At 37.4% G+C, this 12,533-nt stretch overlaps 1 protein-coding gene across 2 annotated transcripts in view; it reads right to left on the reverse strand.

The window, feature by feature from the left end:
- Nucleotides 1–12,533, reverse strand: part of ADK (adenosine kinase) — a 272,472-nt gene that overhangs the window by 7,380 nt on the left and 252,559 nt on the right. For both annotated transcript variants that reach the window (XM_082286036.1, XM_082286037.1), the window contains exon 10: nucleotides 11,025–11,111. In XM_082286036.1, coding sequence (XP_082142162.1) covers nucleotides 11,025–11,111 — 87 coding nt within the window. The remainder of the gene's footprint in view (nucleotides 1–11,024; nucleotides 11,112–12,533) is intronic.

Consider the following 12,533-nt stretch of genomic DNA (forward strand, 5'->3'; position numbering starts at 1 on the left):
AAAACTAATTAAACTACAAAAATCTCAAGTGGTTAACTGATTTTAGGGGCTAAATTTCTGGCAATTCTAATTATCCTCTTGTGGCTTCACTTAGTGTTTCACAACCATGACAGATGACAATGAAAAACTGCAGTTAAATTCATCCTCCCTGACACCATGCTAAGCACTAGCTTCTCCCTCTCCAAGTAAAATCAATACCATGTTTGAGTAAACACGTTTACAGCTTTATTAGGATGTCTTGCTTGTTCTGTAACAGCGACTTGAAGCTGTGGTAGCAAATCGACTCAACTCAGTTAAACCTAGAGAGCTGAGTAAGAGGCTCATCGATAAGGTTGTTATATAAATAAACTGCAGGAGACCAGAAAGCTGGAACAAACAGCCTGGTAAATGTCAATATTTTTACTTCCAGAGAATGACAAAACCATGAGATCAGGAATAAAATGTTTCAGAAGTCTATATTTACTTTATTTATAAAATGGTCACGTGCTAAAAGCATTTCACTGCCTGTGTACAAGAAACTTCTTATTTTATAATCACCAGTGTGAATACTAAACCAAGCATGTTTTAAGAAAAGCAGCGATATTGGTATTGCTATGCCTATCCCTCTTGTTTTCTTCTTATTTACAGACACATTTTGAATGCATTGAATTTCTGTAAGGATCACTCAGATGGGTGTACATCTTCCTCACTCTGAGGTTATACAGTCATTTATGGACACATGCAAAAAATACAACTTTGCATTTACTACACAACTATGAATAAGTGAAAGGAGTGTTTTCAGTTTAGCAGCCTTTTCCTGGAATGGAGAGGAGGTGTTGAATACACAAAGGAAAAAAAAAGAACACGGACTCTAATGCTTTAAACCATTACATGTGGGAAATGTTAATGAAAGATTTCGGCAGAAATGTAACAATAAAAAAAAAAAAAAAGAAATAAAACTTCATTACATCCCTGTTATTTCAGTAGGAAGCAGTTACTCAAGGCTGAATAATTTCATTGCATTGCACATGATTGCCACTGTTTGGCTCTACTGGGCCAGCTCACTGCAGCTCAGAGAACAAGGTGTCATCATAGTTCCCAGGCACCTGTATAGGTGCTCAGGCCCACCAGAAACTCCCTCTAAGGAAAATCAGCAGTCTTGGTTCTTTGATGCTTTCATTCAAGTAGGAACAATGTATGCAGCTCTGTAATGCTTTACTCCTGAGAGCTGTGCCATGGATGAGAAAACAAACCCTGAGGTGAAGCCTACTTAAATTGATGTGAGTTTTCCTATCACTGCCCTGTGCCTTGACTGCATACTGTCCACCTTCAGAGAGGGAATGGCTCAAAGCTGGAGCTTTGTTATATTTTATTATAAATATAGGAAGTGTTTTATCCTCTGACACCCTTCCACATTAATCATCCTCAGTGGACTCTACTTATAATCTGTTGCAAATAACTTCTATTAAATTCCCCAGCGCATCTTATTGTCCAAGAAAAGAACCATTTCAGTCTATAATATGCTCCAAGAAAGATGTGATAGAGAAAAATGATAGCAAAGTTATAACTTCTCATGGTTTGGTCCTATTTTTCATTTTTAAGTCCACATGATGAGCTTTGGGAAATTTCCTTTAGGATCAGAATCTGGTTGCCTTAGGCTTGTCTCCAGCAGCCTCCAGGGGAAACATCTGATTAAAAAAACCCCCTCCAAGCTTACAAGGAGTATTCAAGGCACTCCATGTGCCAAACCAGAAACAGGTATTTTCATTGGAAGTATCTTCTCTATTTGAAAAAAAAAACAACTTTCCAGAATGATATTTCTCTTTGTTTTTCCTAAAAGCATTTCCTAGAAGTGTTCTTCAAAATCTAAAGTTCTTCTTAGTAATTTTTGAGACAACAGACTGAAATAAGCTTTCTTTTATTAGCACCTGGGGAAAATTTCTGAGCCTCAAACCAGATCTGTCGTATTGACACTAAATGGTGCAGATTAGTACACTTACTGCTTGGAATAAGAGGAAAAGAACTGCGCCAATTTACTACAGATACAATGAAATTCTAAGGATAATAAAATGGAATAATATGTACTATCCCCTACTCAGTTTTTAACATATATTCAAGTGCAAAAAAGGTTACACAAACGTAACTTCATGGCCAAGATTCACATGCACAAAAGTTAGGAGATCTGAAGTTGCTTTTGCAGAACAACCACCTCTCAGGAGAGTTTTATTTGCAGGTGTGCTTTCACACAGCCAAGCCAGCAGTATGCAAAGAGAATCAAAAAGCAACACCCAGTGCAGTGGGAATACAGGAGCTAAGCAGCCTATGAATTTCTTGACTTTTGTGGGCTGAAATAGCCTACTCTAGCATTATATTCATAATGCTCCTATTTTAATACAGTGACACTTAACATCTTTTGCCTCTTTAAATATCGGTTACAGTTCTGGACTGTTAGCAAAAATTTACTGATCACCAGTAACAGTAATGTCCCTTTCCATGGAGTCAGAGATCAGTGTCAAATCAACCTACAAGCACTGCTACTACCACTGCTTTTAACCAGGACCACGTTTTTTCTTTTAACTCCTTTTTACTGCAATCTTGCCATCTTCCCACTTCAAGTATGAGCCCATTGCAGTGTGGGGGAAGTGAACAAATTCTGGGAGACTTTACCATCCTGTTATATAACAGAGCAGCTGTAAGTGAGTGAGGACCCAGCCTGTGAACACCACAGCCTGAGAAGTGTCCTTATGGTCATTGTGTCCATGTCCTTAGCACCCACTGAAGCATGTTAGATGTCAAATAGACAATATATTTCAGTGTATTTTTGTATCTCATTGAGTGGTGTTTTATCTCCTGCAAATATAGCATCAGCTTAATCTGACACATCATTTCTTAGGGGACTATATCCTGTCCTGATTCCCAGGGGAATGTTCTTGATGATCCAATCTGACGAGTGCCTCTGTCTCTACTCAGAATACATTAAAATAACACAAAAATATTGCCAACAGTCTGCAAGCAAGGTAATAGTAACTCATTAAAGTAATTTCTAACCTTCCACATGAACATTTTCTTTATCATTACATGATTTTCTAACACATGACACATTAACATAAAATGAAATGTTATGAGGGTAGGGATAGTAGGCATGACAAAGTATTTTAAACGGTGATGATTTGCTTTGAGGCGTTAAGTCAATTTGTAATTGTCCCATAGCTATTACAGCAAAAATTGGAACTTTATAATTGGTTTTGAAAATCTGTTTTTAACATAGTAGGTTGTTTTTTAAAATGTACACAACCTATTTGATGTTTATTTTTCACAAAACCTGTCCAGACTGTCACTGAATTTATAGTGAGGTAAATTAGGCCTTTTAAAACCCAATTTTGTAAAATATTAATCCTCTTGCTGTGTACTGAGGCTCCCTAACACTGACGGTGTCACTGACAGGAAGCGAGACACAGAGGCTAAAGGAATCAGGTCCTGCTTCAGACTAATTAGAAACTTTGAGGGTTTTTTAATTCCATCCTTTTAAGTGGATCTTTCGCTTCTACGTGTTATTTAAGAAATGACAGCAAGTATACTAATGTTTTGCCTTACTTTTATTCTACTACATCTTTTTCTGGATTGCCTTTAAATGGAATAGGTGAAAATGTGAACTACTGTATTTACTTTACTATATTATGATAAAAATACATATGTAACGAAATTAGGAGGAACAGTTACCAAGAGAAGGGTAGCAATTGAAACAAAACAATGAAAACAGAATAATCACAATTATACTTTGACAACACATGCAACCAGGTTTAAGTATAATGTCAGCACAGAAGAGGGTATTCTTTCCAAGGAAATAATTTTGAATGGATATTGGTGAAAAAAGAAGTAGGGAATTTAAAAGGAAACAAATATATTCCATGTTTTTTTCTGAGTGATATCTATTTTTATGGGTTTGTTTAAGTAGCTGCAATTCAAACTGTGGCAAATTTCAAAAATGAACCAATACTAATGTTGGAATTACTAGCAACTGGCTACACTATTGATCAGAATAATGATGTGCCTCTAGCTGAGACTGAGAAACTTCAACCAGGAACATATAATCTGGTCATTTTCTAGTTTGCAGAAGGTCAGTTACAGAGGTAATATGATTATCTAATAGCCCGGGTTTATGTGTGATGTTTATCTGAGAGAGTTCCGAATGCCATCAGAACACAGGGGTGGTAAGTCATGGGCACGTCGACAAGTTATCCCCTAGCAAGTAGAGATTGATGCCCTCTCTGCAGCTCAGCTATTATGCTCATGTATGCTGTTTATAAACCAGGAGTAGTAAAGACGGGCAAAATGGGCTGTCAGTCAAAGTGCTGATGACACTAAGTAAGTATTCTTATTTCAAAGCTTCCTATCTCATCCGCCATGATCTCAGTAACAACAGGACTGCTCAGAGGCAATTAGCCACCCATGTCGTACAAATGAAAACTAAGAGAGTGCTGCTTTCTGTTATAACAGTTATCTTCAAAGAAAAGACAGAACAATTCAAAGTAGTATCCTCTCTCTCTTTGCTGGTGAAGATAAATTTTGTAGCAAAAATCAGCCATTACAAGTTACATGCACATACATATTTAATTGATATCACCAAAAAAATATCCCTTGCTCCCAGATGGCAAGTAAAACTGCATCTCGGAGCTCTGGTGTTATCAGAAGGGAGTACTTCACAGCAGTGATAATTTATCCACTGCATTTCTCTCTATCAAATGTGATTAAAAAATGATGACAACTTCCCAAGGTATCTTAAACAAGTATAAAAACCTTATAAAAATTAAAGACCGCTATAAGTGGATTAAGTAGCTTCTGATATCACATTCCTGCTGTTCAATAAAGAACTGCTCCTAGCTCCTTGAACGCCCATTTCAATAAATCTAGAATGTTCTAGGGGTGGTGAATTCTGGAGGAAGAGCACCCCTTACAGCACAGATTTATACAGAGAGAAAAATACAACAAATAAGAGAAATATTTGTTTTTAGTGTAAACAAATTCTTCCTCAATCTTCAAGAGCCCCAGAAATCCATTAAGCAACTTTCTTTTTAATATAGTCACAAGCTTACTCATCATTTAGTGTTCTGAAAAAACATTCAAATCTGCCTCTGCTGAAGGCATTATCAGATCTTTTTGCATGTTCAGCACTCCTGGAATAGTCATATAGGAACTATACACAAAAGCTTATTTCATTTCTCACATGTGCACATGCCTCTATCCCCACAATTCCTTCACAATCAATACAGAAGGGACTTATTAGACTAAGTCATGATACAGTCCCTCTTTGCCCTAGAACAGATTTATTGCAAGAAGATGTAATTCCCATTCCATGAGCTTCATTTTTAATTCAGTCAGCTCCTACTCTGGAGCCACCAGCACTGCCCTCTGAAGATGACTGAGTCTGGATTTCTAGAGGAGCAGGAACTGGCACCTGGGAACTTAATACCTATAGGATTAAAACTCATAGGACCATAACACAATTTAGGTGGGAAGAGACCTCTGGAGGTCACTTGCTCCAGCCCCTGGCTTAAAGCGGGGTCAACTCAGGTAATGTCAAATCCCATCAAGATGATTTTTTCATTTTAAAAATCACTGGGTTCCTTCCATAAAAGATGGATTCTGCAGAGCAACAGCACAAGAATTATTATATTGGTTTCAATTATGTTTCCACTTTTAATCAATATTATACCTGTTTAAATCCACCAGCTTCAGCCAAGATACTCCAAAGCTATCCTAGTGCATTCAGAAAACAGAATCAGACCTTTTTCCAAAGAGGTTTCTGAATCAATCTTTAAACAGTAGAGGAGTAATAATGACCAGTTATTCTGTGTACTATGTATTCTTTGCAAACCTGTATTTTTATCTTTTGTACTGTGATTTTATAAATAGACATACATGTATATGTCCATGTATAATATACTCACAGAGTGTTTCACACTAAAGATAATATTTCAATACTTCAATAATGTAGAAGAATATCAAATATCACTTATTTCTGAAATCAAAGCTGGATGTCACTCTATAGAAAATCATTTGCATTTACCTCATGAACAGAGGCTAAAATTTGAACAATGTGAGAACCTTTAGGCAAACTTCTACAAGTCCAAGGTCTTAATCTAATCTGTAGAGATACTTATATAAAGACAGAAAAATAATGTTTGGAATTAACCTCTCTATTAAAGATGAGGAAATGGCTTTACTGAGACAGTTTGGCTCAGAGTCAAAAAGAGGGAAGTATCTTCACTAAGCCCTGTGGTCCCTAAAGAGGAGATAAGGAGGCCATGAGGCCCACTCACACAAGGACACATAAAAGAGGATGACTCCTCTTTTGCTGCTCTCCCTGTGTCTGATAGCTGAGACAGGAGTTGGCCATCTTATAAGGCTCACGCTGGGCTTCACAAGAAAGAGAAAGAGAGAGAACTGCTTATTCTGTAAGTATGTGCACGAAAAAATTGCGACTGTAGCTTTCAAACTCTAGCTAGCAGCTTTATGAGATTCCTCAGCACATGAAAGCTGCCAATGTCGTTTTTAAATTGACAGGTGGTTTGAGCCATTGACCTCCCCTTTGATACTGACAGAGGCAAATTGCTATCAGCTCCTATCTGGCACTGTACAATGCTTAATGAAGAGTTCCTTCTACCTTGGGATTTCTTTTCCTTGAGAATGGTATAACATCTTTATAGCATGGTGATAAGTAATACACACTTGCTGCGATCATTCTGTCACTGCTTCATCATGCTACTTGAAAATGATTTGTGGCTCCATTTCATACTCTAGTACTTTTCATGTAGTATATGACTAAATCATAGCAGATTATTAAGTCAATATATTTATATTGATGGAACCTGAAGAAACATTGATTATATACCTTCACCTATTCATTTGTTATGAACTCTTTACCCAGTTCCAGTGACTAGACAGATTCTTGGGGAGAGATTTTGCAGGGAACAATGGCAGCAACTATCAGAACAGATGCTTATTGTTTTCATTTGTTACAGTGGCAATGACAAAGGGGAGTTCAAACAGAAGGCAGACCTACTCTGGCTGAAGAGAGCAGGATAGCATAAAGGAAAGCGTATGATGGTAAAACTGTCCATATTTCAATCTATTTATTGCCATTAAGTATGCTTTGATTATCATTATTGCAATGGTTCAAGCTGGGGCTGACTAGTAATAAATAAATGTTAATTTAATGAGCAACAGAATGCTCCCCAAACTCCACAAACTAAGGCTGTAATTCCATTAAGAGGACTCTTGTGACATAAGCCATGTCAGCAAAGCTCCAGTGATTTGTCACTGTCATAATAATCTGGAGGTGGAATTGCAACTTAAATTTATGGGTATTTCAGGGATTCATAACCAAAAATCTGTGGTACTTCTGAAAACCACAAGAGGTGCTGAGATGCTACAAAGTAAACCATTATTGCTTAAACTTGTAAAAGGTAGCAGTGTTGCTGGTAAGCAATAAAAGCTGAACTGTGTCAGTGTTGTTTAGAGAAGTGTTTTTAGCATAAAGATACCTGCAGCGATTTTAAAACCCAGTTTCTTATTCGTGCACTGCACCAGCCTGAGTGGCAGATGACTTGATGCCTGCAGTAAGAGGCAAGAAATTCAGAGATATTCCTGGTGCCAACTTAATAAAACCACATTTCAGCTGAAGAATGCAGTTTATTTCTTGCTGCTAGCTGTTGGGGTGAGCTAGTTCTCCTCGGAGGCCAGCGGCTTCATGTTTAGAAATGCTGAACTCATGAATCAACTCACAGTTACAAGCGCCCAGAAACTTTGTGTCTTTAAACTTTTTCTTGACTTTAAGGTCTCAAGAGCTTCAGTAGTTAGACTGGTTCTAGTAAAAAAAAACCCCGACAGTTTTCTTTTTTTCAACTTTTACACGGAGAAACATATGAGGGGTGATTTGCCAAGTTGGCATAATTATTGAGAAGGAATTTCCTTACAATCTGTGAGTTATACCTCCGGAAGAGAGTGTCTCTGTGTAAGATCTTTCAAAATGTGATAGAGTCTAACACACCTGACCTCCTAATGCAAATAAATCTTGTTTGATGGGGTTAGTTCTCATTATACCCCACATTTCCCTCTCAGCCAAGACACCTGCTCCAGCAAAACCACTGTTCAGTCCAGCGAATATACTGGTTCCAGAGAAGAATGAGAAACTTTGCCATGAGAGTCTTGTTCTCTGCTGTTTGAATAAAGGAACTAAGTTTTCAGGAGAGGATATTACAACACTGAGTGAATTTTTTAGCTAAGGGATTAATTTTGAAAGATTTTACTACAAGGACACTAAAATCAAAACATTACATGTACTGTTGCCTAGGTAGTAACAACTGATAAAAACCTCAATCAAAGAAAGAAGTAGAAAAGCACTGAAGAGAATATAGCCTTCCTGTAGTAAAAATTCTGTCAGGACAGTAACACTGCAGCTGGCTCAGTGCTAGACCCAATGCTAGAGATCCATATGTTGAGCAGTATTACCTACACTATGGCACAGGGCTTGCTGCTAGGGAGACAATAAAGAACTTCTCCTGTTATAAATACACTTTGAAAACACATGAAAAGTGTGATACAGATAAAATACAGACATTTCCCCCAAATGAAACACAGACCAAATCAAAGCCTATCCAGTCCAGTATTCTGTTTCCTACATATGGGAAGGAAAATTAAACGACTCCTTGAAGAAGGAGACCACAGTACACATTAGACTAGAATCGCCTGCGTATCTAGACTGCTATGAGTCCCAATTCTCCCATCTGGACTAACTCAGGAAAATCTATTCTCTGAGGAGAATAAATGATCAATTTATTATTTATGGAGTGACAGAAAAGAACTGAGATATCCCAGAAGCTAATGGAAGAACTATAGATATTCTAAAGCTCGTGTTGCTTTGAGTCACAGGAGAGAGAAGCATGGTGCAACAAGAGGCTGAGCTCACACACCGAAGCTCAGGTAAGTGTCTAACTGCAAGGACAGCCCAGGCAGATTGGCCATGGCTGAGCTGACTTCCATTACAGAGGGAAAACCAGCTGTGGTCCTTTCCCTGACAGTGAGGGAGAACTGTACAATGCACTGGACTGCATTGCACTTGTGCCCCAGTGAAAAAGCATCTGATGCCTCAGTGCTATTTGTGGGGCAACTGAGGATAATACACATCCATAAACAGTGATACAGGACTTTTGTTAAGATTATCCCAAATATACAGGAGCTTGCTGTATCTTAACACTTAGAATGATACAGGAGAGTTAATCTTTTAGAATACGTCCCTTCATCCCTCCCTTCCACAGCTGAGCATTGTCCACATCACCTTTCCCCTTTGAGAAAGGAATCTCACAACTGAGCCATGACCAGCCTGACAGGATGTGCCTCAATTCCTTACACTGCTGGTGGAAGACAGTAGTTTGGAATAGAGACTGATGTGGTTTATATCAGCCTTTCCATTCAGGATACTCTAAATAAAGTCAATGTTTTAGCCCTTCTACAGGAAACCAGCAGCTATGGCAGTACCAGGGAAAAGGATGTAATCTAAAGAGGGAAGCTTTTGAGAGATCTACTTTTTAATTTGATCTATTGTGTTATAAAACTGTTCTTAAAGCCCTGATTATTTAGTTGCAATAGCCTTCCTGCAGCTAACCTAGGAAAGAACAAAATTAGGATTATTAAAAAAAAGTCCTGATTTCAAGAGGCCTAAAATTGAAGAACTGAAAATAAATACAACCTGAGATAAACATGGCAGGCACATGAAAACAAAAAAAGCAAGACCTTTTCTCTCTTTTTTTTCCCTCACAAGAACAGCAGCTTATTGGTACAGCTGATACACACAGCAAATGTATACAAGGATAAGCACTTGAAGATGATCTTATTTATGTTATAGTCACTGTTATCTACTGGTTCAAATTTAGTCTTGTTTGTGAGTTAGGAACAATAGAGAGTGACAAGCATGCCCTCAAAGGTGTATGAATAATATGACCTAATGTGTTTCCCTCTATTTCTGTTCTTTTTGATTCCTTAAAGCACTGAAGTAATGAGTAAAAACATTCCTATTCTCAGACAGATTTAAGTATATACTGAACATTTACCATTGGTTTAAATGCTGTATTAAGAAAGGATGGAATTACTCACATGCTTAAGATTAAGCTTACGTTGAATATTTTCTTGAAGTGGGACACAATTTTGAAGCTTTAATTTGGTAACACACTGCTTGTTATCCCCTTCATAGTTACAAGACTGAGTCCTGCAATTCTATTTAAAAAGTCTCTTTTGTAATATTTCCAGTAAATTAGTGACTAATGGAGCTCCTTACAGCTACTACATACTGGATATTAGAGCCTTCAGGATGCAATAGTGCATCACAGAACTACATGGATGAAGGTTACAATGAATGACAGAAATCTTGGATTAGACTGAGTTTTGGCTTATATTGAATAATTTTTTAAAACAGGCATAGACATAACATCCTCTTTTTTCCTTAGAGCTTGCGCCAAAAAAAATAGTAAGTTTGCAAATGGATATTAAGCAATGCCAGATATTTTCGAGGTTTGTTTTAACAATTTAACCCTTTGCGTTCTTTTCTGATGTCCAAATAATTGTATTGGAAGCAGATGTTCTACCAAAATTTACATGATCAGAGACATTATGCTCACTTATTAACATACTGTTTAATATTCACTACAACCTGTTTTAAAGAACAACAATGTGTTAACATTTAAGCCAGGAGGGATTTCTGTACACTATATAGTACTTGATGCAGCTTGTTTATGCAACAGTCTGACAGATACAATTAATCTCATGAAAACGACCAGAGTACAGCATAATGGCATATTATTTTTGAAGTAATAGAACACACTTTCCCTTTGGAAATCAGAACTTAATTAAATCATACAACTTCAGGATGAGGAGAAAAGCTGTAAAAGAATGAAGCTTGTTCTGAAGGACAGTTGAATAAAAAACCAGTAGATTTTATATAGAGAGAATAGGAGGATAATCTCCAAACAACAGAAAGAAGTAAGAAATACCTCCAACAAATGCATCTCCAGCTCCATTGGTATCCACAATTTCACTCTGATCACTCACCAACACAGGGAAAGTAGTCACTTCATTTTCTGTAGAGAAAGGGAAGAATAGAACATGCGTTACTTGGGAATCTGACTTTGAAACGCACAGCAAACACTGAAAATCAAAACAATTCAAAACTATGACCTTTAGCATGCTAATTTGGGCAAAAATAGATTTGGTTTATAATTCTGTCTGTATTTACTGCACAGGGATATGGGAACACGTTCAAACAAGCCGTAAGTTGTGGGCATTTTCATTATTTACTTCCAGCCTCATTTATTTTCTCTACCTCCTAACACTAAGGACAAGAGAAAAAGAGTAAGGAAAAGAGTAAAAGAAAAAAAGTATATTAGAAAGAACAACGTAAAACACCTGGGGCATATGGATGAGACAGAAAAATCCATCCTGCCAAAACCAGTTCTTTCTACTAGTTGCAGGAAGGTGACATAGCCTCCAGAATGGCCAGTACAAGCCTCCAAAAGATCAACAGAAACTGCTGCGTTGTTAAAACCAAAATACATATGAATTAACTAAAATAAAGCTGTGAAATAAAAAGAAAAAACAAGCATAAATCAAAGTGCTTTCAAATTATACCTTAAAAAAATTCCATATATGTAAGAAGCCTTGCAACTTGCCATCTGACTAGATTTGGTTTCAAGAGTTCAATGATTGCACCCTCTTCCTTAGTATTTATTTTAAAACCCCCAACTATTTCCTTCAGCTCCCTGCCCTCTACTGGCACTCATTAAATGTATTGCAATAGGTGGATACTCAGCATCTTCACCTCCAATTCACTGCTACACCATAGTTCAGCATAATTACACCACTTAGGTATGATAACTTTAGAGTTCTAGGGTTATAAATTTAATATATGCCACTAATTAATCAGCTATGGCTTTCCAGGTGGTAATGTCATAATGACGTGATAAAAATATAATTACCACCTTGTCACAATACCTTGTTAAAGTGTAAATTACCCCTGTAACAGAGCCAATGGAAGTTCTGCCTCTGGTAGTCAGTATGCATTAAACTGTCTCAGAGCAAACAGATTGTCCTTTGGCAGACAGCAGGAATTACAAAAAGGGGAGGGGGAAGAAAAGCCTGTCAACCAGTGAAAAGAAAAACCATCAGAGCTGTTTTCTTTTAATTTTTGGTAAAAATAGAAATAAAATGGAAAACAGAGCTTCCAGTAGCTGAAATCTGGAGATGAGTAGTTTCTTCACTGTCCAGCAACAGAGCAGATCATAAAAATCACTCTTACATTGACATACACAGTAGCAAACAAGGAAACCTAGTTTGGGAGGCATATAAAGAATTCACAGCCTCAAATCAGGCAAGTCTGTGTATGCTGCAGAGGTACCAGAAGGATCCTGGTTTCTGTGAAATGCAGTGTATCAGCTCTACTGCTCTTCACCATCTGCTACTAAGTGAACCAGGCAGATATAATGATGCTGCCTCCAGAGGGAACT

Source organism: Coloeus monedula (assembly GCF_965178545.1).
Source record: "Coloeus monedula genome assembly, chromosome: 8".
NCBI classification, from domain to species: Eukaryota; Metazoa; Chordata; class Aves; order Passeriformes; family Corvidae; genus Coloeus; species Coloeus monedula.